A 25948-nucleotide genomic window follows, 5' to 3' on the forward strand; every position below is an offset into this window, starting at 1 on the left:
TGGCAGCTTATAAGGCAGAGTGGCATGTGGCAGAGGGCTGCATCTCAGGGCGGCAGCAGACAGCTAAGCAACAACCACACACCAGGGCAGAATGGGGGAGGAATGGCCTCAAGCACTCTTTTCCTCTCCCTTACATATGCAAACTATCCACCCCAGGGTGGGTGTAGCTCTCACACCCACAATCATTCAACTCTAATAGCCTGCCCCATGTCCACATGAGGCATTGGGGGGACACACAGACATAAACCATAACACCAGCAATAAGGTATCCACAGCTTCCTCGCCTACCTTGGCCAGTTCTACATAAAGCTTGCCCACCCCTTTGATGTGTGAAAAAAAAAAAAAACAATTTTCCTTATTTTCTTGCCCAAACCTAGATCTAACATTAGTACCTAAATGATAGTAGTAAGCATTTAACAAATATTTGATAAATGGTTGAATGAATGAATGAGTGAATGAATGAATGGACACACTTTCCTGTGAATGAGCAAAAAGCCCTGTTAAAAATAAGGAAGTCGAGGCTCAAGAAAGGGGAGCATTTGGGGATGAATTGTGTCTGTCCAAAGTTCACATGTTCAACCCCAAATCCCCAGTATCTCAGTAAGTGGCTGAGTTCACAGCAAAGGTCTTTAAGTAGTCATAGTGATTAGGTGAGGTTGTTAGAGTGGGGTTTAGTCCAGTATGATTGGTCTCCGTGTGAAAAGTAGAAATTCAGTGATGGACGTGGACACGGGTAGAACATAATGGACATGAAGGCAGAGATCATGGTGCTGCACCTACAAGTCCAAGAACTCCAAAGACCACTACAAGCCACCAGAAGGGGAAAGAGGACTGGAATCCTTATAAACTTATAAAAAGGGGCAATTTGGATGCAGATTAACATACAAGAAAAGCTGGCAGGAAAAGTGACCCTCTATAAGCCCAAAAGAGAATCATTAGCATAAAATCAATCCTGTGGACATATTGACCTTGGATTTTTTAAGCTGCAGAGTTTTAAGGAAGTAAATTTTCCTTACCGAACCACCCCCTTGGTGGCACTGTTGTGGGTGGCCTTGCAAACTAATATAAGGAAGTGAATGGCCAAGGTCTCTCATGGTGGCAGGAGAGCAAGGACTTAGCTCCACTTCTGTAAGATTCCAGGTTCAGTGTTTTGTCCTCTACTCTTGGCTCCCAGACACAGATCTCCAGGCTGAGGCCCTGAGGTTGTAAGAGACAAGGGTTTCCAGATAAAGCGCTGGGTATGAGACTACATTTGCCAGGAACTCCATTAAAATCGACCTCTAGGTGCACTCTGCTTGCTTTTTCTCTTTCCTGCTACTTTCTCCAGGCTCTTTGGGATGGAAGCAAGGTGAAGGCAAAGACTTCCCTTTCCAGGGCCTCTACCCTCTGCCGATCATCTTCAAGTGGCACAAAATAGTCATCCTTCTGGGTCTGCCCATCTGAACCTCAATGTTTTCTCTTAATACATTGCTCCAAAAGGGCAGGAGCTTTGTCAGTCTTTTCTGTGGACAAAACTCAGGACGTACTGATTCAAATCTAAATGCGCCGAAGTGTTTCTTAATGGCTTGTAAACACCAAGTCCTACTCGTGCCATTGTTCTGCCTGAAACCTCCAATGACTGGCCTATGAAAACGGTCATCAAGCCAAAGCAGCAGTTTCATATGGGCCCCAAAGCAACAACTTGCTCCAAAGCATACTTTGAATAGCTTCTGAGGGGTTAGAAGTGCACGAATAGTTTAAGAACAATTGATTTCTGCATCCTCAACCCAGATTCCCAGGAGTAAACATCTGACTGGTCATCAGTTGTCAATTCATCTGCTTACCTGTGAGACAGAAGAAAACAAGACACCATAACGGATAAATCTATACTGCCGGGTGCCTAATGTGTGTAGGTGTTTAGGAAGGAGGATGTGAAATTTTACAAGACTGAGTGAGGCACTGCTGCCAGAGGAAGGGGACTCAGATCCTGCATAAACTAAATCAAGGCTGCCCACTGTGCAATCTGTCCCCACAAATCAACCCCAGTTAAATGTGACCTCCTCTTTTAAGGCCTTCTTTTTCTGTAATATGTGCTTCATGTGTTCATGTCAGTGTAATTTTTCCTTACCTTTTAAAAAATTATTATAATTTTTATTGTCGTATGTTTGAGATAGGGTCTCCCTATGCAGTTCTGGTGGGCCTTGAACTCACTTTGTACCAGGCTGGTCTTGAACTCACAGTATTCTTCATGCCTCAGCCTTCTAGGGCTAGGATTATAGACATGAGCCACCATGCCTGGACTTAAAAAATGAATATTATAACAAACTTTTTTCCACATAATTAGCTCTGCTTGGAAGTCACAATTTTAAAATTCCATGCAGCATCTCATTGTGCAAATAAACCATAATATTTGTAAACACTTCCACATCGCTGGACAGTTAGGCTACTGCCCTTTCAGGCCCACTGCAGATAATGCTGTCATGGACAACTTTGTGTATACACCTTCACCTGCACTGTTCGTTTTTCTCTAGGATTTATTATACTATGATCACTTGATCAAAATGTAAGAACACTTCAGAATTCTTGATCAGTTCTACAAGATTGATTTCCATAAATTTTGGCAAGTTATTATACTCTTACAACTGGAATGGGGAGAATAGCATTTCACTACACCCCCATCAGCACAAGGAATAATCATTTGACAAAAATATTCACTCACTTGATGGATGAAAATGAACCCCTTCTTGTCCAGTAGATGCAAGTTAAAGACGCAGGTGTGCTTTTGGAGAGTTATTTTAATTCTAGATCTGCAGTCCTCTGTACTTCTCTTCCTCCCCCTTTGTCTGATTCCACTTTTTTCTTCTCTCCTTCAGTGCTATCACTGATTTTTCTAAATACTGTAGTTATTGATTACCTTTGAACAAACATGTGCATTTACATAGTTCAACATTACAAAGATACAAAATTCCCCAAAGTCTTTCTTACCCTTATGACTACCCTGGCACCCTGCCTCCTACATCCTCTCCCTCTCTGAGCTCCTGCAGACTTTCTCTGATTCCTTCTGTCATATCTATTCTACTTTGTGAAACTGCTGGCTTTCCTGAGCATGGAGGCCCTGGCTTACTTCTATCAGTGTCTCTGATGGCTTATAGCATGGGTCAAAGCACAGTAGGTGCTTAATAAATAATATTGTTGTAATCATGGATAGATAATTGGATAAGTATTCCATTGTTCCTAAAGAAATTAGTAATCATCACTTAAGTCACTGACTACCTAGCACTCTTATAATTATTGATGATCAGTGGGCAATTATCTAGCGATTTTCACCACATAAAAATTCATTAAATTGTGCTACAGATAACCCTAATGTATCAACTTAGCAGTAGCACTATTTCAGCAAGTGAATTAACTAACTAGTGTTTAATTACCATAACTCACTATCCACTACTAAATATTGTAGCAAGTGGCTGGTAGACTAGAAGCAACCTTTATCTGCCTGTGATTTCTGTTTTATAGAATGACTCTTTGTGGGCTTGTAAAGATGTGTCATGCTTTCCACAAGCTGAAGTCTCTTGGGAAAGTGAGTTTTCTTCTAATCTGCACACACCAGGCAAGGACAGTAGCTACCCAGGCACAGAATGAGAAGTGCAATAAAAGGGGATTTACCCTGGTTAGACTTTTTTGTTTATTCTGGGCCCAGTAATGTATGTGATGTTTTAAGGTGCTTACCTATTAGTGCTTTCATATTAGTGCTGAGAAGACGGTGTTTTAACCCGCATTTCACAAATGAGGAAACTGAGCTCACAGAGCCGAAGTGACACTCAAGATCCAGTGCAGATTCCTCACACTTGAACCCACCATGCTTCTGATGGTCCAAGCTCGTCTCTCTCCACATCTTCCCTTCTTTTGTTCTCACAGCACATGGAATTGCATCTCCTCCTTGCACTCTCATAGCATCCACATGCATTCTCCAAAATTCCTTGACCTGTGCTGCCTTCCCTTGGTGTATGTATGTATGCACATGATCTTCCCTGATCCCTAGGGGTGCTCTTCTGCATGCACTTGTGTGTTCTCCAGTAACATTGCAGCTACTTTCCTCCGGAGGCACCCCCTCACCACCACTGCACCAATCAGGCCAGGCTCCTGACACTGTCCAAGGAATCCCAGGGTCTAATTTTATGCCAGCCATATTCTTTGTTGGGAACTCAGTTTCTTTACCTGTAAAATGAAAACTGCAAGACCACAGACAACTGTAACAACCCCTCCAAATGATGTGCATGAAATCAACTTGAAAATGATGCAAGCTAGGGCCAGAAAGATGGCTCAGCGGCACTGCACCTGCCTAGCAAGTGCAAGGTCCTGAGTTTCATTCCTGGTACCAAAAAAAGGAAAATGATGCAGGCTTGTAAAATGCAAAGGGTAACTAAAACTGTGAGCATGGTTCTCACTGACACTAATTTGTCAGTTTATAGGAAGCAAACCTGTCATGGTTTATTTCTATGTGTCTCTAGTGCCTCTCCACCTAAGTACAAGTGTTCTGAAGACAGAGGATTTCCCTACACACCCGCACAGGCCTGGATCATGCCAGGTACATGGAAGGTATGCCACAAATATGGCCTGCATGAAGAATGAGTTCCTGGCTCAAAGAAAAGAGGCACCTCCAGGTGGTCCAAGAATTGCAGAAGTTTTTCCAGATTTATCCACAGGGAACAGGGCATCTCGGTACCACAGTCCCCTGACCCCCTCCCAGAGGGAGATCAGTGAGAGCTAAAGTAGTTCCCACTAAAATCCATCTGAAGGGGCATTAAGTTCAAACTATTTTTCAACATACATAAGCTGAGGCTCAGTAATTGGAAGGGGCTTGCTCATAAATACCATGAGTGAATGGCAGAAACAATTTGGAATCTAAGTGTCTGGATTCTGAATCCACTGCTTTTTCCACTACTCTAGCTCTTGGCCAGCTTGATCATGAAGCATTCAAAGATTACAAAAGATTGTCCGAGGCTGTCCCAAGGCTGTCCCTGTTTCCCTACATTTCCTACAAGGCTTCAGCCTCCTCCTTTCCTGGATCTTTGTTAAATTTCTATCTGAAGATCTATGAAAAATTACCTTAATCAAGGTAATAATCATATCCATCACCTCCAAAGCTTATTGTGTCCCTTTTTGTGTGTGTGTGTGTTTCATTTTCCCAGTAAGAACACTTCACTTGACGTCTACCCTCTTCACAAAATTCTAAGTACACAATAGATTGTTCTTAAAAATGGGCACTTTGTGGTACAGCAGCAGATCTCCAGAACCGATTCATCTGCCCTAGCTGCAATACGTTCCTATTGAAAACAACTCTTCATTTCAGAGGGTCTTAATAGGCAGAATGTTCAATGTGGGCTGTTGCTTTTATTTTTACTTCCTCCAAAACTGTGCACCTATTATTTCCACAAGAGGAAGCATCAAAGGTGTGAGCCTTCATTTCTGGAAAATTTGATTCCTCTAAAGTCCAACTTAACAAGAAATTTGGAGGCAACTCTTTCATTAATTCCTCTGTCAGTTCTGTTATTTGTTTGTGCATCCAGCCATTCATTCAAATTTTCAAGAAATGTTGACACCCTCTGGTAAGTGTCATTGTGCTAAGCCCTGACAGTGCAAAGATTCTTGCCTTTAGATGCAATATATTGGAAAAATGAGACCCAAGCTTGGCTCTTGTCCACTTCTCCTCTCTCCTCAACTCCTTCCTCCATCCGTGATTACACATTCATAGTATCTTCTCCAGGTTGGTATGCGTACAGTGGAGTTGAGCTACAAACCCTCACAGTAAGAGTTGACATGCATGGTAGGGTGGCATGGGAGTTAAGACCTCTTTAGCCTGGATCTCAGTTTAAGTCTTGATTAGCTATGTGACTTGAAGCATATATCTTCACTTCCCCTATCCACATTTTTTGTACTTGCATAGTCTGACTGTAAAGGCTTCTCTGAAGAGGTTGCTATGAGATTGCATGAGGCAAGGCAGGTGGAGAACTCAGCATCTTGGCAATCATTTCTTGATCAACAATAATAAACTCAGTGCTCAGTGAGGCTCTGGAGAATGTCATTAACTTAATGAGGCTTGGATGGTTGAAAGAAAGGATGGGTGTTGAAAGACAATGGGGATTTGCCAGCAGAGTCTGCCTGACATGCACTGGCTAAGAGAGAGCTGTGGGGTTAGAAAACTCAGTGGCTGCCTTGTACCCTACTCCTCCAAACACTCAGACTTTTTCAGGCTTTTCAGGCTGTAGTGTTCACTGCATGTTACTGGTTCTTCCCGAGGAGGGAGGCTGAAACCGGCACACTCACACCTGTACTGGTCATGGGAACCACCAGCCAGCATGTGTCAGAAACCAGGGTGGCCAGGACTAGAAGCAAAGGAAGTCCCTGTTAGTGTGGGTTTGAGGCAGGCAGGAGAGAAACCCTTAGGCTGTCTGATGGGTGACAGCTGCCTGGACAACAGGCTGTAGTCACCATTGTCACCCAGGTTTCCCCACAGGCACCAAGGAAGAGGTGCTATGGAATGTACAAAATAAGGAACAGAGCCTGGTGCCTTCATTTGTGTTAAAGCCCAATTAATAAGCTTTTGGATCCTGAATCATCTTAGTTTGGAAGTTCAGAGAGCGTAGGCTTCTACAAGAGGCATTATGGAAAAGAGAATGTTGAACTTCAGAGCCCAGTACAGCCAGACTACTGTTGTGCTCCACTAAGTTGTAGCCAGGAGACCGCACCTAAAGGACACCTCCTTAGAAATCTCCTAGGCCCTGAGTCTAAGCAGCAGGCATCATGCACCAGCCTAGAGAATTACAACCCTTCCTCTAGGTTCCACGTAGAAAACTATAGGTTTGTGATTAACTTCATCATTCTGAGCCTAAGATTCCACACCTGTACAACGAGGTGGTAAGATCTGCCTTATAAGAGTAAACTAGAAAATGTCACATACAGCAGAGCCTGATCACCATGCCATGCCTTCATAGTGGCCTCACTGCTTATTTCTGCATCTCTCCTCTTCCTTCCTTTGCTCCCCATTCAGGGCCTCTACTTCTGCTGAGCTCTGACCCTATCCTTCCTTCCTTCACCTCCCTTTCTTGTCCTTCTTTCCTTACCCTTGTCTTCATCTTCCTTCAAGACCCAGGAAGCCTTCCCCAACTCCACAAGCAAGAAGTCATTGCTTCCTCTTGAGGATCTCCTGACCTGTCTTTATGCATCTATAAATGTCTTCTTGGCTTCTTGCCTTCAGTCTGTCCTGCTGTCTGCCCTGTCTGTGCACTTGTTGAGTGTTCAAGTCCTGATGATCTAACGAAGGTCCTGGAGTCAGTGGGTGCTTAAGAAATTACAAAGTGCATCCCCACCATAGTATCTCAGCAGTTCTAAGTATGGATAGCTGCAATGAACTTCTTTTACCCTAGAAAGAGGGAGAGATAGAGAGGGAGAACTGGTATTTGCATACTTGCATAGGTGTATTACCTTCTTTCACACAATTACTCAACTACCCCTGGAGGAAACACAGCAACGGCTATTTACAGATGAGAAAACTGAAGGTCAGAAAGGGGAGGTCACTCATGCAAGGACAAACCTCCAAGGTTTTAATTTCCCCCCCAAGCTACAGTATATTTTCCTTTCATCACACCACATGTGTCCCTCCAGGATACAATTATATTTGTGTGATCATAACTGAGTTTTAATTTCCTGTCTTTTCCTATCTGGACCCAAGCTTCTGATTACATTCACAAAGTGGCACATATTCAGTGTCGACCCTTTTCTGGCAAAGTGTCTTTCCAGACAGGAACTCTTCCTGGAGTCCAGCTTGACAGGCCATGAAGTCACATGAGAAGATAATCTATCTTTATGTCCCCTAGCTTCTTGTTGAAACTTAGAATTTCTTTCTCTTACAAACACAGTCTAACAAATATGGATATGTAAGGATCACCTGTGGCTTTGTCACCAATAAAAATTACATGTGGCTTAGTATCATATTTCTTTTGTTACAGATGTCTTAAAATATAATTTATTCTCATCACTACTTTGAATTTATGGTTATTATTACATCTGCTACTAGATCTTTTTATTCAATGTGCCAATAAAGAATTATATACATTATGATATTACAAGTGTCTTTTATAAAACATTTTGATAAATGGTTTGCTTTGTAGTGCTTTTGCATTTGTTTTTATGCACACACAAGTGGGATTCTAAGAAATGGGTCTCAGGTTTCCCCAGACTGACAAAGGGAACTTGGGCGCCAATGTGAGAATGCCTGTTTCTGAGAGAAAGACTCTTCCGGACTGATAAAAAGCCTGCTCTTGTTAGTAACAGTCACTGCAACAGTAGTGGAAAGCATTTTGGTCTTTGTTTTGGGCTCAGTGCTTTGCAGAGTTTTTCATGTATTCATTCATTCATTCATTCATTCAATAACAATCTGGCAAGTGCCCCGGGCACTGTTTAAGCCACTGGACTGCAACGAGCCTGACAAAGCTCCTGCCTTCATGGGGCATCTTTTATTATGCCTTTACACTCAGGTACTGTTACCTGTGAATGGGGCTCAGGGAGGTTGGCTGAGTCCTTAAAGTTCTCTGATCTGATAATAAAAGGCAGGGCTTGGTTTTGAGCTGCAGGCATCTTCATAGTAACACGCCTGTGTTTATTTCTGATTTCCTTACTGATTGTATAAGTCCCTTGATTTCCTCAAGTGTGAAATAATGGGAATAAACAATGTTCTCTCACTCTCCAGTCTTATATTTCTACCTTGTCTTTGAAAGCGACAACTGATGGCAGCTATCAACCCTCTTGGGAAGCCTCACAATGTTATTGGAAATCTAAGCTGGAAGGACCCTTAGAGATCACCCCATCATTGTACCAATGTGGAATCTGAGGCCCAGAGAGAATGGGGGGTCACCCAGGGACACACAGCAGAAGGAGACAGAGCTTCACCTGAGCCTCTAGGATAATACTCTCCCCACTGGAGAACAGGTCTCTCTTCAGGGCATCTCTCTTGGCTTACAGCAACCTCTACGCCATCCCAGACCACCAGGTCTCCCAGGCACCTGAGCATCAGGCACACTTCCAGCTGGGGAAAGGATCTCCATCTCTGACACCCATTTTAATGAGTTTCTTGCTGAGATGAGAACCACAGGGAGCTGTCCATGACTCCGTGTATTTCATGAATAAATAATCCTCAAGCCTTAGCATTTGTCATTGAACCTTTTCTTCCCCCTTTCTTTTTAAAAATAATGATGGGACTGGCAAGGGGTAAGAGGGAGGTTGGATGAGGAGGAGAATTTCTATTACTGAGCAGTCAGCACAAGCACAGAGGGGAGAAATTATGGCCTTAGAGATCAAATTGGGATCTGTGGTTACTGAAGGGGGCTGCACAACAGTCACCCCCCACACTCTTGGGAAAACCATGGTGTGGCCAAAACCTCGGCAGGCCACAGCCTGGTTTGCCTCAGGGAAGGCCTGACACTCTCCAGGGAAATCTGTCCCCACAGTCCCCAGCTCCCTAGATTAGATTGGTTCCTCTGCCATATGCTGTCACAGTGCTCTCAGTATTTTAGAGCATCTACCACAGTTTGTAATTATAGACTTAGATATAGATATAGCCACAGACATAGATAGAGTTGCATACATACAGATATAGATATCCCATAGACATAGATAGGCCTGGGCTTAGATATAGACACACATACTGCTAGGAGGTAGGTACATGCTGAGTGGTTCGTCCTTTAACTAACTGCAAGCCTTAGAAGGATAAAGGCCGTGTCTGCTTCACTTTTGTTTTTCTACATCTAACCTTCAATCTACATGGAAAGTACTGGATAAATATTTGATTTGAAGTTTTTTATTATTATTATTTTTTTTTTTTTTTTGTCTTTTTGAGACGGGATTTCACCATGCAGTTCATCCTGGCCTTGAACTGATTTTGTAACCCAGGCTGGCCTCGAACTCAGGGTGACCCTCCTGCCTCCACATCTGTATTCTAGGATTACAAGTGTGCGCCACCACTCCCGGCCTGGGTAAATATTTGTTAAATGAGCAAACGCATTTCCAAAACATCTTTTTCCTTTATGGAGAGTCACAGTTCAACTTGGTGGTGATGAGGAGCTTTTTTATCTCTTCGCTTATTAAATCTTGACCCACCAACAATCCCTCACGTTGAATATTATTGTCTTTGTTTCCGAGACAAGCAATGGACATCAGAATCATTTCTTTTTGTTCCCAACACCACACAGGCCTTATCCGTCCCCTCCTCCTCTTCCTCCAGCTCCGGGCTTATTCAGGGAACAGCTGCAGTACGCCAGTGCACTGGGGGAGGTAATCGAGGAGGGCTCTCAGTGTACAGGAAGTTACAAACTACTCAAAGAGCCAAGACACTCACAGGAAGCTATGAGACCACTCTGCGCAGCAATCCATATTCTCCACCTAAATTAGTGCAAACCATAATTGTGACAGGAAGCAGAATATGAAGTGTCAGCTGCAATGCCAGTCCCAGAATCTCTGGGTGGGGAGCGATCTTAAAGAGAAAGGCAGGACACTGCAGAGACTGGAGTCAGACACTCCCAGGGCCAGTTTCTCCATCACATTAGGGCTCAGTGACAGTACCCTCACCTCTGTAAGTGCCGCATTCTGCATGTGAGAACTTGTATCTTTGAAAGAAATGTAATACTGATAATAACATAATCCCATAGGGCCTTGGCAAGAATTAAATGAAATAATACATGCAGTCAAAGTTCTCATAAATTCCCAGTAGATATCAGCCCTTGTTATTGTTATTATCACCATGACAATGTGCATTTCTCGCCCAGAAGGATGGCTCCCTGCACAGGCATCATAGGAAACAGCCAGGTTACATTCCTCCGCAGGCCCTCAGCAGGCACAGGAACTAGCATTCCCAGTGCGGAAGAGCTTCACTGTGGGGAAAGCTCCAATTCCTCCCTGTGCCCTGTGCCAGCTCATCCATGCCCCTCCCCTGGAAGTTTTTATTAACTGATCTTTGTAAAGCAGTCACTTCTATTGGTGGTTTATTCTTTCCTGCCTCCTCAGTGCATGCCATAATGCATACATTCCTGCATCCCCCAGGAAGCAGTCCGGTGCCCAGAACAAATTACAATTCACTGAAACATTTTAAATGTGTAAATGGAGCACGCAGGGTCCTCTTTTCCATCTGTTGCACGGAGCTCCTTACATTCTCCAGGCACTCTTCTTGCAATTTTGAGGGACACTCAGACAGTGCTATTTATTGCTAGTTGTTAACACTTACCAAGTGCTAGGCATTTAACATATATAATTTATTTCTCATGTTGACTTTGATAGCTAGGTTCTAATATCTACATTTTTCAGACATGAAAACGACAGCTCAGAATTTAAGGAGTTTCCGGAAATCTCAGTGAGTGAAGCTGGGGTTCTGCCACACAGCTGTCTGGCTCCAGACGCATCTGCCCTTTAGCTGTTATTCTACAGGGTGGCTCAAGCAATTGGGTGCTGGAAGGCTCATTAGACCCTAAGGCGAATGGGCAAGGGGAGAACCTGAGTCCTATTAAGGTTGTCACCCGCTTCTTGCATCCCATAGAGCTCAGGAAACAAAGTTGCTGATTGTTACCAGAGAGTGATTAGTGTGTATCTGCGGGGGGCTTGTCACTGTCTCTGCTCTGAGTCATCCATTCACACCTGTCTGTGAGTGACACAGCCCTGGCCTGGTGTTTATTAACAGCGGGCCATGTCAGCATCTGTTCCAGGCTGCCCTGGCTAATGCTCACCCTGCGTGGGACTCAGACTGACTGGGCCAAATGGGACCCTGTGACACATGTGCGCATGGCCGATAATGAGAAGACGGCTGCCTTACCCAGCTTGGTGGGGTCTGGTTAACTCCATTTTGAACTCAATATTGTCAGAAAGAGACAGACAGAGAGAGAGAAGAGAGAGAAGAGAGAAGAAAGAGAAAGAAAGAAAGAAAGAAAGAAAGAAAGAAAGAAAGAAAGAAAGAAAGAAAGACAGACAAAGCATGTAAGAGCCAGAGAAATACTTAGAATTTTTTAGACAATGTCTGGATTTAGATGCAAGTAGAGGGTACAAAGAGAAGCCAGAAAAATCACCCCAGTTCCTGGCATGCAGTAAGTGCTCAATTATTTACCAAATGAATGCATGGTGAATATATTTGCATTGGGTTTTAAGGTTTGGAAAACACATCACTACATATTAGGCTATTGTATCCTCACTGTAATCTGTATGGCTAGGAGCAAGATAGGTATTATTTCCATTTGAGAGATGAGGTTCAGAAGAAATGTAGGAAGAAGGATGTGGCTTCCGGAATTGGAAAGCCCTAGTTTTAAACACTATCTCCCACACTGACTTCAGCTCTCCATGGCCTTAAAGCCAAAGGAAGGTTGACTTCATTCCTTCGTTGCCGCTGTAACAGACACTACAGATTGAAAATTTTATAAAGAATAGAAATGTATTTCTTACAGTTCTTGGGAGTTCATGGTCAAGGCACCATCAGGTCATGGTCTGGTCACCCTTTTAGAAGAATGCTACTCCTATTCCCAAGGTCTCCATGCTCACAACACAATCACCTCCCAGAGGCTTTTCCTGTTATTACTGTTACATTGATGATTAGGTTTCCATTTAAATTTTGGGTGCATCATAAAGCTCTCACATTGTGGCAATGGAGCTCTTTTACAAAAAAAGGGGAGGACACAAAGGTGCGTTCAGGAAAGGAGGCCTTGTGACAGCAGGGGCAATTACTGAAAATGCCAGCCATGGAAGGAAATCCAGAAAATGCAAGCCATGGAAGGAAGGAGAGCTGGGTGCTGTCAAGAGCCATCAGAAGCTCTGAAGAGCTGAGGAAGGGTCTCCCCATGATCCAACAAAACGACCGTGGCTCGCCGGCACTTTCCTTCTGGACAGTGTCTCACCTCCAGGGCAGTGACAGGATTTCTGCTGTTTTAAATCACTCACTTTATGGTACTTACTATAGCAGCTCTAGGAAAGAAATACACTGTGTTTCCCCTTTTACTCCAACATGGACTGAAGCTGTTGTGGACCCCAAAACATAAGCCAGGAGTCAGAGACTGAAGGTTAAAGAATGCACAGGCTCAGCTCTTCCCCTTCATCCTCCCCTAGAGCAGGCAGAAACAAGACATGATGATTTCTACTGGGTTTCCCATAAGGAGAGCTCTGTCCTGCCCAGGACACAGAGCAGTTGGTGACATTTGAACTGTGGCATGGAAAAAGCACAGAGCTAGAAGTCAGGCAGATCTGTGTGCCCAGCTTCCACCGAGACCTGCCAGCCCCAGGCTGTCCAACAGGAAGAAAACGCTGAAGCTCGTGGTGTTGTTATGAAAATCAAAAGCAACAACCCAAGAAAAGAGCTAGCACATAGTAGGTGCTCAGGAAATCATAAATAATGAAGATGATGGTGATGACAGAGACTCATGGCAAGGCCTGGACTCCCACCCAGGTCTCCTGGGACCCTATATCCACCAGTCCAACTGATCTCTGCCTGCCTCCTGCTCCACTGATACCTACAGCCCTCCTACTATTGGGGCAGCTCTAAGACCCAGCAGACGACAAACCCTGGACTCAGGCTGGAATGGTGGATTGAGTCCCCAAGTTAGGAAAATGCCACTCTCTGACTTAAACTCCTTTTTTTTCTTGGTAATTAGATTCTTCATCTCCAGGACACAATCAGTTATCCTGGCTTAATAACAGCTCTTAGGTCAAGTCTTTGTGCTTTATGTAGTGCTCCCAACACATAATTGAAGTTTTTCTTTTTCAAGGCTAGGAGTTTCCTTATTTGTATATACTGAGCCATCTCTGGGTTTTCCAAGAAGGTGATTTTTTTTTTTTTTCTTTTCTTTTGCTCTTCTCTGTTTTTCTCTGTTCTCTGTCTCAGCCCTTTCTATGTCTGCACTCTTTTCCACCTGGTGTCTTTCTCCTCACTTTCATTTGTTGTCTTTCTGTCCCTGAGTCCCTTCCCTCACCCTGTTCTTGCTTTTCCTTTCCTCTTTGCACTTGCACATCTTTCTGTATGCCTAGATGTTTCCTATTCTTGTGATTCCCTCTCTATTTCTTTTTCCTACTCTGTCCCAGTTTGTCTCCTTTCATATACTTCCTCTTCCTCTATTCCCTGTCCTTTAGTCTCTTTGAAATTCCTCTCTGAGTGCCTCTATCTCTCTTTCTGCTTACCTACCTGCCAGTCTGTCTCCTTATTTCTCTCTCTCTCTCTCTCTCTCTCTCTCCCTCTCTCTCCCTCTGTTCATCTTCTTCTGATACCCCTGTGTGTTTCTGTCCATTTCTCATCTTTCCTCCTAGCAGTTTCTCCATACATGAATCTCTTTTCTTGTTCTCACTCTATGATGATCTCTCCCTCCGTCTTTATCACCCCCTCTCATGTTCCATTTCTTATCTCTCTAAGAGTGTTAATATTTTAATAGCCTTAATGTCTTCCTGGGATCCTCAGCTCTTTCTCCATGATTCAAAAGTGGCATATCTCCTCAGAGCTTCATTTCGGGAGCAGTTAATTCTCTCTCCTCATACACCTGTCACCTCGCTCTCTATGAGGTTATTAAGTGATGGATAACCTGGCGGCCTTCTTTGCACATTCTCCTTTGTCCCTCTCCTAACAGCTTTGAATATGAAGGATTTAGAATGGGAACTCAGAATGACTGCAGGGTGAAGTCCGTCGTTTAGGCAGGCTCTTGGTAAAAGGACTGGTTGGTGGGAACTGTATGTGTGTTTTCTTCTCTTTCTTTTTCTTTCTTTCTTTCTTTCTGTCTGTCTGTCTCTGTCTCTCTTTCTTTCTGTCTGTCTGTCTCCGTTTCTTTCTTTCTTTCTTTTTTGTGAGACAGGGTCTCACTATGCAGTTCAGGCTAACCTTGAGCTCACTTTGTAGCCCAGGCTGGTTTCAAACTCCCAACAATCCTCCTGCCTCAGCCTCCCGAGTGCTGGAATTACAGGCGTGTGCCACCACATCTGGCCTTTGCTGCATTTGAAAACATCTACCTAGCACATGTTCTTTCACACTCTGTGCTGAGAACCAATGAGGGATGATAAATCTTGAGCTCTTCCCTGGGAAAGCTTATAGTTTCCCTGGGAGACTGTGGGCCTAGTAATTAAGATCAATAGGATAATAGATTTTTAAATTGTGCTCAAAAGGAGAGGAATTAATTCTAGTGATGGGGAAGTAGAGAACACTTCACAAAGCAGATGCCAGCCACCTCTGTGGAGGGACGACCTGTCCAGTGTCTCTACTGTATCCCCCTTACCTACAACAGTAGGCACTCACCAAGCATGTACATATATGAATGAATATGAACACTTTCCAAGGGTTTCATCAGGAAGAAAATTCAGAGATGAACATCCCAGACAAAAGGAGAAACATGATTAAAGATTTAGTGAGCTGAAGGTATAGGCTGCACGATGGTGCTCAGTTTCAGATTTTGTAGCACTTCAGATTTTAGATTTTAGATTAAAAATGCTCAACAGGTAAGGTTCATGCAACTGTTCCAAAATTCAAAGCACAGCCAAGTTTGAAACACTTCTCATCCCAAATATGTAGGAGAGCGAATGCTGAAACTGTACATGCTGATCCATATACCCGCTTCATACCAACCATCCCCGAGCTATGGACTGATACCCCACGGCTTTGCTTCCCACGGCGCATTGCCTTCTGCCACAGAGAACTGCCTCACCAGGGCACCTGCTTGTAGACAGCAGCCTTCAGTCAATGATGGGTTCATGTGAGCTTGTAAAGCTCTGGATCACTTAGCTTAACTTGAGGCAGCTATGAAGTATCATCTCAGCTCCAGAGGGACCCTCAGGATCAGCTGAGGCTTCAGCTCCACCTTGCAAGTCTTTTCCTAATCCTTCCAGGGTCACTTTGCCCAGAGGTAGCTCCCGAGAGGGCTGCTCTACCAACCTTCTATCACCACTGCATTTCAGAGGTTGTTTTCGTGGCAAAAGGCCTAAGATTATGAGGAGCTTGGAAGGCCAAGAAAACTAATTTAGACCCTCTGTAAGTACTGAAAAGCTGTTTATCAGAGGAGTATCTCCTTAGATCTTGGACTTAGCAGGTTCACTGGTAGTCAGTATGAAAAATGGAAAAGAACAAGGTAAGATTGGAGACAGGAAATGAGTCAGGAGATTCAAATCCAAAGCTCCAAGTCCAAGTGGGAAAAAAATAAAAAGGACAATCCAGAGACACCACTGGTAACGTTTTCCAGTTCTTCCAGCTGCCTGTGCATATTCAAGCCTCTTCCTTCTTTCACATCCCTGGGCTTCCTGAGCTGCATATTCTAAGGAAGATAACACCTCTTCCCACTGCCTGTGCTGCCCCCTCAGTACCCTGCAGTTGTGAGAATCATGCATACTTCCATTGAAGGACATCCCAGATTTGGGGCCCTTTCTCTAGAAATAAGCATAAGACATTTCACCTTTATCCTCCATATCCTCCATATTCTTACAGAATTCTGGCAGATGTATGGATTATAGTATCTAATCCATTCTTACATTTTGAGAACTTCACTTGGGAATAATAGTGTTTCCTTAAAATCCCATGACCTTCCCAACAGCTGTCACTGACAAGCTTAATGGTATAGCTTATATGTAATCTTCTGAAAAACTATCTTCTATGATCCTAAGAGCAGACTCTTGTGTTTGTGTCTCCGCTTTGCTATTCATAGGCTGTGGGATTTGGGGAGAATCCTACAACCTTTCATAGCTTCAATTTTATAAATTGAATAGTAGGTTGGAATAACAAACTGGAGTAGTAAAGCTGCACCCAGTTCTCGAGTTGCTATAGGGAGCTCCAGAACTTTTAAAAACTGATATGATCAAAAGCAAAGCTGGATAGTAAAGTGTTTTTTCCTTTGGAATTGGAACTTGATACAAACTTCATTTCTGTTGCATTACAAGGTGAGTGACCTTCAGCAAGACACCTCACCTCTTTAAGCCATAGTTACCTGTTCTCAAAGTGGAAATCTCATACCCTACCTTTCAAAATTAGGATTACTGAAATGAAGGATACAGAATTCTAAGTCCATTTCTCTTTACCACAACAGGAATTAAGCACCATGCTGTAGGATGGTATGCCTATTGATTTTTAAAAGTATTTATTTATGCTTTTTCCTAGTTACACATAAAGTAAAACAAATGCTGATTTCAAATATAATGAATCAATTCACATTAGCTTTTTAATCCAGTGATGCAGACGTTTCTGAGATTTAATCATCCCCTTTCTCTCCAAGGGAAGAAGCAATGCTGTCCACATACTTTGAAACCATCAATGACCTGCTGTCCTCCTTTGGGCCAGTTCGTGACTGCTCTCGGAACAACGGGGGCTGCACTCGTAACTTCAAGTGTGTGTCTGACCGCCAAGTGGACTCCTCAGGATGTGTGGTGAGTATCCATCTAGGTGCCAAGGCCCCTTGCTCAGGCCTCTCCCTTGTAAGGGGCAGCAGGCCAAGGGGCATCGTACTACTTGAAGCTTCTGCCACTGCAGGCTTTGGCTTTGATCACTTCACCTGTAAAATGGTGACATTAAACCTCCCTCTTGGAATTGTTGGGAGAAGAAAATGAGATATTGTAACCCCAGTGCCTACAATACAATAGGCCCTTGAGAGGCCCTGGCTTCTGGAAGTTTACAGTGCCTATGAGGGTCCAGTAGAGCTTACCTTATCTCTGTGACTCCAATGGGAGAGGGGTCAGTGGGATGTAAACTATATAAAGCATAAGTGCTTTGATATGGTCCTGAAGAGAAAAGTTCAGCTAAGACCTCAAGTTTAGAATAGACTTCTTTAAGAAGTTGATACTTGAAATGGTTTCAAAGGATGTGTCAATGAGGTATGATCAAAAAACACAGTGAATATTTAAATTTTTAAAAATTATTTCAGTAAAAGACACCTTGTTCCAAGATACTCTCCCTTGCTTTGAACACACTTTTACCACCTGAAGCACTTCTGGAAGTCCTATTTCATGAGTGTCTTTAGTTTGCTATCCTGGCTGCCTCAATGTTCTCAATCAATTCAAAATGTTTATTTTCATGGTCATTTTGACTTTGCGGAAAAGAAGAGGTCACATGGTGCCTGATCCAGTAAATGAGGTGGATGAGGACACAAGAGAATGTTTTTATGAGCCTGCCTTTCCATTGAATGTCACTCAGCAGCAGGCTTTACTGTACTTTTGATGACACCTCCCAAAGACGTAAAAGAGGATTTCCAGAACTGCTTCAGAAAGTGGCAGGAGCAATGGGATATGTGCATGTGAAGCAAGGGGGGTGTTATATGGAAGGGGATTAATGACAAAGTTTCTTTTATGGGAACAATTTTTTAATTCAAATGTTCACTGTATATTTTGACCACTCCATGTACATTAGGAACATAGTCCTGGTGGCCAAGACGTAAGTGTGGGAGTGAGAGGAAGTAGCCTGGTGCACATGAAATTTCAGGACCCAATGTGAAATAAGGACAAAGGAGAAGATTAGTGAAGATCCTTGTTGTTTATAGAAGGATGTCCCAAAATTGATTGTTTTTTTTTTAAAAAAAAATGGCCTCAGGTAGTTGTGCAAAATGAAAGTTTCAGGATTCCACTCTAGAAGAGATTATGTCCCAAGAACTTAACTTCTTAACAAGAGAAAGAGTGTGCATATGTCTATGTGTTGGAGTGTTGAAAATGCACACACTTGAGCAACACTTCCCCACAGGCTAAACTCAGCCTGGCATTCAGTGCTCTTCTTCTTTTGGCCTCTTGCCAACCCCTCCTGTCACATCTCTCACCACTTCGTGCTACACTACAGCCAAGGGGCACTAATTTGATGGTGTTCTTCCAACATGCTACCTGTTTAATGCCTCATGGTCTTTGCTCAGGTTGTTGTTTCTGCAAAGAGAGAATTGTTCTCCCAGTCCATGGAGCAAACAAGTTGACTTGCTTCAAGTATTCTACCTTTTGTGAAGCCTTTTCTCTCCCTCCATCATGAAGAAGTAGTGGTGCTCTTCGAGGGGCCGTTGTTTTCTGTACCCACAGTTACTGTGTCGTTGGTGATACTTCAAGCTTAGGTTGGTTCTAGAATTCATCTCTCCCAACAAACTGAGGGAGAACCCAGAGAATCTGGTGATTCTGCTCAGCAACCCAGTCATAACCAGCTCAATAAGTAAAAAAGAAATACAGGAGGGCATGGGAGAAGGAAGGGGAAATCCTACTCTAGACTGAGCTTTCTGAATGAGATCCAAGAAAAGTAGAATACACAAGTGGCCCATAACATATCTACACAGCAGCTGGGAAAATGGTCTTTACCAGGAGATCAGTAAGAAGAATTATGTAGAGTTAGATGATATTGTGAAGCTATATTTTAGATTCAAAGATTGACAGGTCTTCAAAGATGGATAGACAACTAGAATTTTCAATAGCATGTGTTAGCAGTACAAAATAAATCCATTCAATGTGGGAAATAGGTGTGTGTACATATTATATCTTGATCTTTTTGACTTCACCTGTCTCCCCCACGTCTAGAGCCCATTTCCATTTCCATGTTTCTAACCATCTATCTTTTAATTTTATTTTTTTTTATTTGAAAGAGAAAAGAAAACACAACAACAAAGATAAAAATAAAACAATACAAAAACAATAAAAATGATACCAAATTTCAAACTAAGATATCTTTTAATTTGCTCTTTAAATCACTTCCACTTCGGGTGATGATCTAAGAGTAACTACAATATTTAACCTTCTATGTCTGATTTATTTCACTTACCATTATGGTCTCAAGGTGCAGCCCACAGATGAGTCCAACTTATCTTTCTTTATGGCTAAGTAATACTCTTGAAAAAATATATATGTATGCCACATTTTCCTTATTTATTCATCTATTGATGGGTACATAGGCTGCTTCCAAGATTTAGCTATAATGAGTTCTGCTGCCATATACATGGTCATGCACATCTTTAAGTCTTTTGGAGAGACACCCTCAAGAGGTAGAGCTAGGTCAAATGGACTATCTATATTTAGTTTTTTGAGGAATCTCCACACTGATTTTCATTTTATGTAAAGTCAACAATTGGTGTTTACAACTGTAAAGTAGAACAATTGGAAATGTTGTTATTTATAATTCTCAGGGTTATGAGTGTCATATATTCAACACAAAGTAGTTAAGGCTAATGCAGAAGTATGTCAGTCCCAGTAGAGATTAGATGGAGTTGGGTTAAGGGGTGTTATGACTTGTCTTTAGATCTCATTGGTCATAGCTGGGGTTTTTTGAGGTGGCTGGATCTAAGGTTGGGTGCTGATGGGATTAATATGTGATTCTAGGATTAAATACATGATGCCAGGACTGAGGGTACCCCAGCCTGGGTGTGGGTGGCACTGACCAATGGATGAAATATAAATGCAGGCTTGCTTGCTCCTACTGCTATTGCTTGCTGCTTGCTGCCTTCTGCTTTTTGCTCACCATGCCATAAACTGTTTCTCCTCTGTGATGCCTCTCTGCCATACCACTGAGATTTGGAGCCAGATGACTACAGACTGAAATCTATACAAACTGTTCCTCTTCTAATTTTGTTGGTCAGGTAATGAGAAAAGTAACTAAGACAAGGGGTTCAATCACCATCATTGATTTCCCTTTTCAGCATCATCCACTCTCTGGCCAGCTACATCTTTTCCAAGCAGCTTCCTGCCCCTCTTTCCTAGACCTTGCAAGTGTGACATTAACTTATCTCGCCAGGCCCACTTGATTCTCTTGCCCATTCCTGTACCATCCCTCTAATTAAGGGGATAGGTTGAGCTTGGCTACAAACGAATCACCCTGGGAGCTCCAGCCAGGAAACAACCACATCTGCAGTGGATGGTTAAGGGACGGGGGTGGGGCAGAGTCTCAAGGAAAAGTGGGTGCCAGCAGCAGGAAGAGAAGCTGTGGATGCCAGGCTACTATACTCCAGCAGCTATGTACCTCAGCATACTGCAACTTAATCCTTCAACTCATACACTGGAAAAGTGAGACCCAGAGAAAAAAAAGGAAGATTTATCCATGCCTTAGAGTTAGTCAATGGATAAAGTCAAAAAGATGGTCTAGGTCCACATTGGCTCCAAAGCAAGAAAATGACTTTTTGAAAGATTAAGTTGTCTGCCTTTTTCCTCTTTGGCATCAGTTCTCATTCCAGAAATGAGAATGAGAACTCCTCCTTTAGGATAGATGTCCCCAAAGAATAAAACCTCTGAATGAGAAGCGTGTGTGTGTGTGTGTGTGTGTGTGTGTGTGTGTGTGTGTGTAGGCAGCAGTTGTCTCTCTTTTTCTTTCATTAATATGAAGTGGAAGGATAAAAACACAAAAAGAAAGAACATTCATTCCCTGGAGGTTAAAAGAAAATTCAGCAGTCTGATGAGGTTGTCAGAGACCTTCCTCTCTTGATTAAGGATTTAATGGTAAAATTTCAACGCCAGAATTACATGGATAAGTCAAACTCTGCTCTGTAGAATAGACAGGCCAACACCTTCACTTTTGCAGTGTGATGTAAAATACCTCTCATTTCTCTATATATTTTATTATTGCCTACAAAGTGAAACTTTTTCTCTGAGTCCTCCTTCTAAGAAACTCCATCTGGCATAAAAATAAACATATTTTTGAAATACTTTAGCTGCCAGGCGTGGTGATGCATGTCTGTAATACCAGCACTTGGGAGGCTGAGGCAGGAGGATTGTTGTGAGTTCAAGGCCAGCCTGGGCTACAAAGTAAGCTCAGGGCCCGCCTGAACTGCATAGCCAGACCCTGTCTCAAAAAGACAATAAATAAATAAATAAATAAATAAATAAATAAATAAATAAATAAACAAACAAATAAATAAAATACTTTAAAGTTCTCAAAGCAGGTCTACAACTGGTAATTCATGCTTACAACATACCTGGACTATAGGTTCCTTTGTGGGTAAAGAAATGAGGCCCAGGAAGTAGCATGACTTTCTGAGTTTTTGACTAGTAGGTTCAGGAAAGGGGACCAAGACGCTGTCCCCAGCATCGTTCCTAGAACCAGGACCACTTTGGGTTCTTTCTTCCTGCAGCTGAGAAGAGACAGAAGTGGAAGAACCATCGAAGGAAGGCTGGTCTATATGCATTGTTCCTAACCTCTGATTTGGTCATTGGTGAGCTGTGGGATGTACCTTGACCTCATTAATCTTATTTTCCCAATGTTCTGAAAAAGAACAACAATCCTTGAACTCATAGATTTTCTGGAGAATAAAACAAGAACAACTAGCAATGATACAAGATTTACAAAGTGCTATTTCTATATAAGAGCACATCACTGTTATTTGGCACAGTACGTATTTAGAAGCACAGCATATCTTTCTATGAGTCTCATGTAGCTGATGTCATTTCTCTTCTGCTTCATTCATTAATACATAAATAACACGTAATCCTAGTCAATTTTAATTTTTTACCTATTTCCTCTCCCTAAACATTTAAGTCCAAGGGGACTGATGAATCTCTAAAGCATAGGGAGCCAGGGATAGCGGGTGTCTTGCATCACCTCTCAGTCTGGTACCTGCTGTCCCTTCTGACCCATCTATCACTTCCTTTTATTTTCTTATATGTGCAATGACTTCTCTATTTCCACTTGATTCACAAGTTTGTGGTCACCTGTGGCTGCTTGATACTCCATTCCAACAAGAGGTCACTTATAGCCAGCTGCCTCTATCCATGAGATAACTTTCCAACCCTGCTGAGGGCATGAAGAATGTCCAGCTTTTCTACACCATCCTAAAGATCTTAGAGAAGCTGTCTGCAGACCTCTTGATCTAGGATTGCTAGAGAACATTTTTATTCAGCTGTTTTCATGCCAGGAAATAGCACTGTTATACCTGCCATCAAACAGATGCTACCTGGCAAGAAAGATGCAGACCCTCTTGATCTAGAATTCACCCAGTTTTTCTATAGTCCTTCACCCCTGTCAACTACCCATGTGATGGGCCTGGTAAGAACAGAGAACAGAGTTCCCTTTGAGGAGGCTCATTAGAACTTATAAGATCATCTGGTTTGACTTTTAAAATTCCTTTCCTCCTCCAACGCAAATGATCTTTACTTCTCTGTAGGTGTGAGGGAAGTCAAATCTGTAATATATCACAGGTTCTTCCATTATACTGAAATTATTAATATAATTTTTACCTTCTGTCTCGACCGCAACTTCTGAAACAGAAAGTAAAATACAGTATCAGGCTTCTTTTACTTGTTTTTTTTTTGTTGCGCTTTGATAACATTGCTTTGGAATAATGCATTCCTCTGGAATATAAGTAGTCATTTGGGGAATAGATATAAGATGTGTGGTGGACAGAAGAATGTCATCCCCAACTTGTCTACATCCTAATTTTCAGAACCTGTGAATAAATTATTATTTTTTTGTGTGGGGAGGGTTCTTTCTGGTACTGGGAATCGAACTCACGCCCTCGCACTTGCCAGACAGGCGCTGTGCAGCTGAGCTAAATCCCCAGCCCCGAACCTGTGAATAAATTATGTCATCTTACATGACAAAAAGGGGGATTAAGTTTTCACTTAGACTGAAGATTCCTACTCAGCACACTTTGAAGGATGATTACTTGGATTAGGAGGTTGTTCCCAGGGTAGTCGCGGGAGTCCTTAACTGTGGCAGAGAAAGTAGAAGGGTACCTGAGAGACATACAGCAGTGCTTTCTAGGAAGCAAGTCTCTAGAAGTCTCATCTCACTAAAAGCCAGATGAAGCAGAAATGGATCCATCCCTAGCACCTTTAGAAAGGAACATAGGTCTGCTGCCACTTTAATTCTGGCCATGGAAGTCTTGCATTGCAATTTTGACCTACAGAACTATAAGGTAATAAAATTACATTACCTTAAACTTTCATGTTTATAGTACTTTGTCACCATAGCAGTGAAATACTAATACAAAGTGAAAGATAATATGAGGAGGGAGGTTGATACAGGAGGAACTATATAAAGAATTATCCTATCATTTTTATTTCCAAATAATTTCCAAGGAAATCTCAGCCCTTGACCAGGGATGGAGAAAGTAACAGTGAATGAAGCATCAGAAAGGGAGGGAGCCTGAGTTCCCCTTCAGTATCCTAGAGAGTGAAAAATTGTTGCGTATTAGAAATGTTACAAATCTGACAAACATAATGATATCAGCAAGGCACAGTTTTAAATATAAGCTATGAGTCCATTTATTCTGCATGGCAGTATAAACATTGGAAAACTGTAATCAAGACAGAAGACAAAAATAAAGCAAACTGTAAGCACTTAATTATGGCATCATGGGGAGGATGCTTCCACCACCATTTCTGAGGAACTGCTGCCCCCTGAAGCATCTCACCCATCTTATTCCTTTGGATTATCCTAGTTTTCCCAACATGGGAAGAAAGCCTCTGAATGGACTGAACTCCAGGCAACTCCATCTTCCTCCACCACTTCACTCTGCCAGCCGATGGCTTAATTGTGCTGTTCCAATTATGTAGTATGGCATCATAAACTATTCCAGAACTCAAGGGCTTAAAAGCTTGCTTATTGACTTACAGTTCTGTGGATCAGTAATATGGAAAGGGCACAGATAGTTTTTGTCTGATCTATAGCAGATTGGGTATCTGGAGTCAGAGGTTCAGTTTTCAAGACCACACCTTCGTTTACCTGTCTAGCACTAGAGCTGGTGTGACTGGCAGGTGGCACTGCCTATGTTGGATTTCAGGAGGGGTTGTTGCCTAGAGCGTGTACATGTGGCTGCTCCACTTGGCTTGAACTTCTTATGCTCTGGAGGTTTCACTTGTAGTGGGACCACCTGAAAATTAAATGCTTCAAAAACAGAAGCAGAAGCTGCAAGTCTTCTTAGTACCATAGCGTCAGGAGTCCCAGAGCATCATTTCCACCACTCTGTTGTTGGACAAGCAGATTATTAAGGCTGGCCCAGATTCAACAGGCAAAAACTGAACTTCATCTGTCACCAAGAAGAATAACAAAGAATCAGCGATTATCTTTAATCTCCCCATTCATCTACAGTCTTGAGTCTCAGACAAGGACCAGAATAGGAAGGAACCTTGGAGATCTTCTAACCCAAGCCAGAACTTCTCCATTATGCAAACTGAAAAGCAAACCCCTAGCAGGGTACAGAAATTGCTCATGCTCATGTAGGGAGGAAATGATAGAATCTAGAATTTATTCCAAGAGCATCAGTTTTGCTACTGTAGCAGTCTGCATCTTCCTTTAGCAGCACTCCTAAAGTAGACTTCAGTTGGGTGGCAGCGTGCCCTTGGACAAGTCACTTTGTTTCTCTGTGTGAGAATATCTACGGCTTCGGTGCATGAACTGAAGAGAAAGGATTGGTGGATGGAGAGAACTGATTCGCATTCAGCACTTACTACATGCCAGCTTGTTTATGTTCATGGCAGTTAATGCTTATAATTGTCCTCCCAAATGAGCACTGTTGTATCCATTCTATGAAAAGAGAAATAGGACTAATGTAAGACAACCAGTGATTTCCAAATATTTTGCTTATTTTTATCAATTTAATACTTACAGTAATCCTATGAGTTAGGTATTATTATTAACTCCAGTTCACACATGAGACAAGTCAAACTGTTTGGTAAGAAACTGGGATTTGTGGAAAAGCATAGTAGGACAGAAGTTAGAAAGAAGAGCTGTGCTGGGTAGACTTGCACAGTGGCTCCCGGGGAGAAGTGGTATGTTTTAGGAGGTGTCTACATCAGCAGTTCTCAGCCCTGCCTATGAATTCCAGACCAACCTCAAAACAAGTCAAACACTTCCACAAATCACTCGGTCACATTTCCATCTCCTTTCCTCTATCTTTTTTTTTGTTTCCATTTTGACCAGAAAGCCATCTGGCTTCCCAGATAGCAGGAAGGGCCGGAGGATCCATGATTTCCCAGAGAGAGAGAGGCAGGGAGGCAACAACACAATGCAGCCTTTTTAAAGTCAAGATGAATAAAGATAGGAATT

At 42.6% G+C, this 25948-nt stretch overlaps 1 protein-coding gene across 2 annotated transcripts in view; it reads left to right on the forward strand.

Moving 5' to 3' along the window:
• Nucleotides 1-25948, forward strand: part of Astn2 (astrotactin 2) — a 901354-nt gene that overhangs the window by 499956 nt on the left and 375450 nt on the right. For both annotated transcript variants that reach the window (XM_005382610.2, XM_013513260.1), the window contains exon 11: nt 17238-17388. In XM_005382610.2, the coding sequence (XP_005382667.1) occupies nt 17238-17388 (151 nt within the window). The remainder of the gene's footprint in view (nt 1-17237; nt 17389-25948) is intronic.

This window comes from Chinchilla lanigera, unplaced genomic scaffold, assembly GCF_000276665.1.
Source record: "Chinchilla lanigera isolate Chin_1 unplaced genomic scaffold, ChiLan1.0 scaffold00018, whole genome shotgun sequence".
Classification (NCBI taxonomy): Eukaryota; Metazoa; Chordata; class Mammalia; order Rodentia; family Chinchillidae; genus Chinchilla; species Chinchilla lanigera.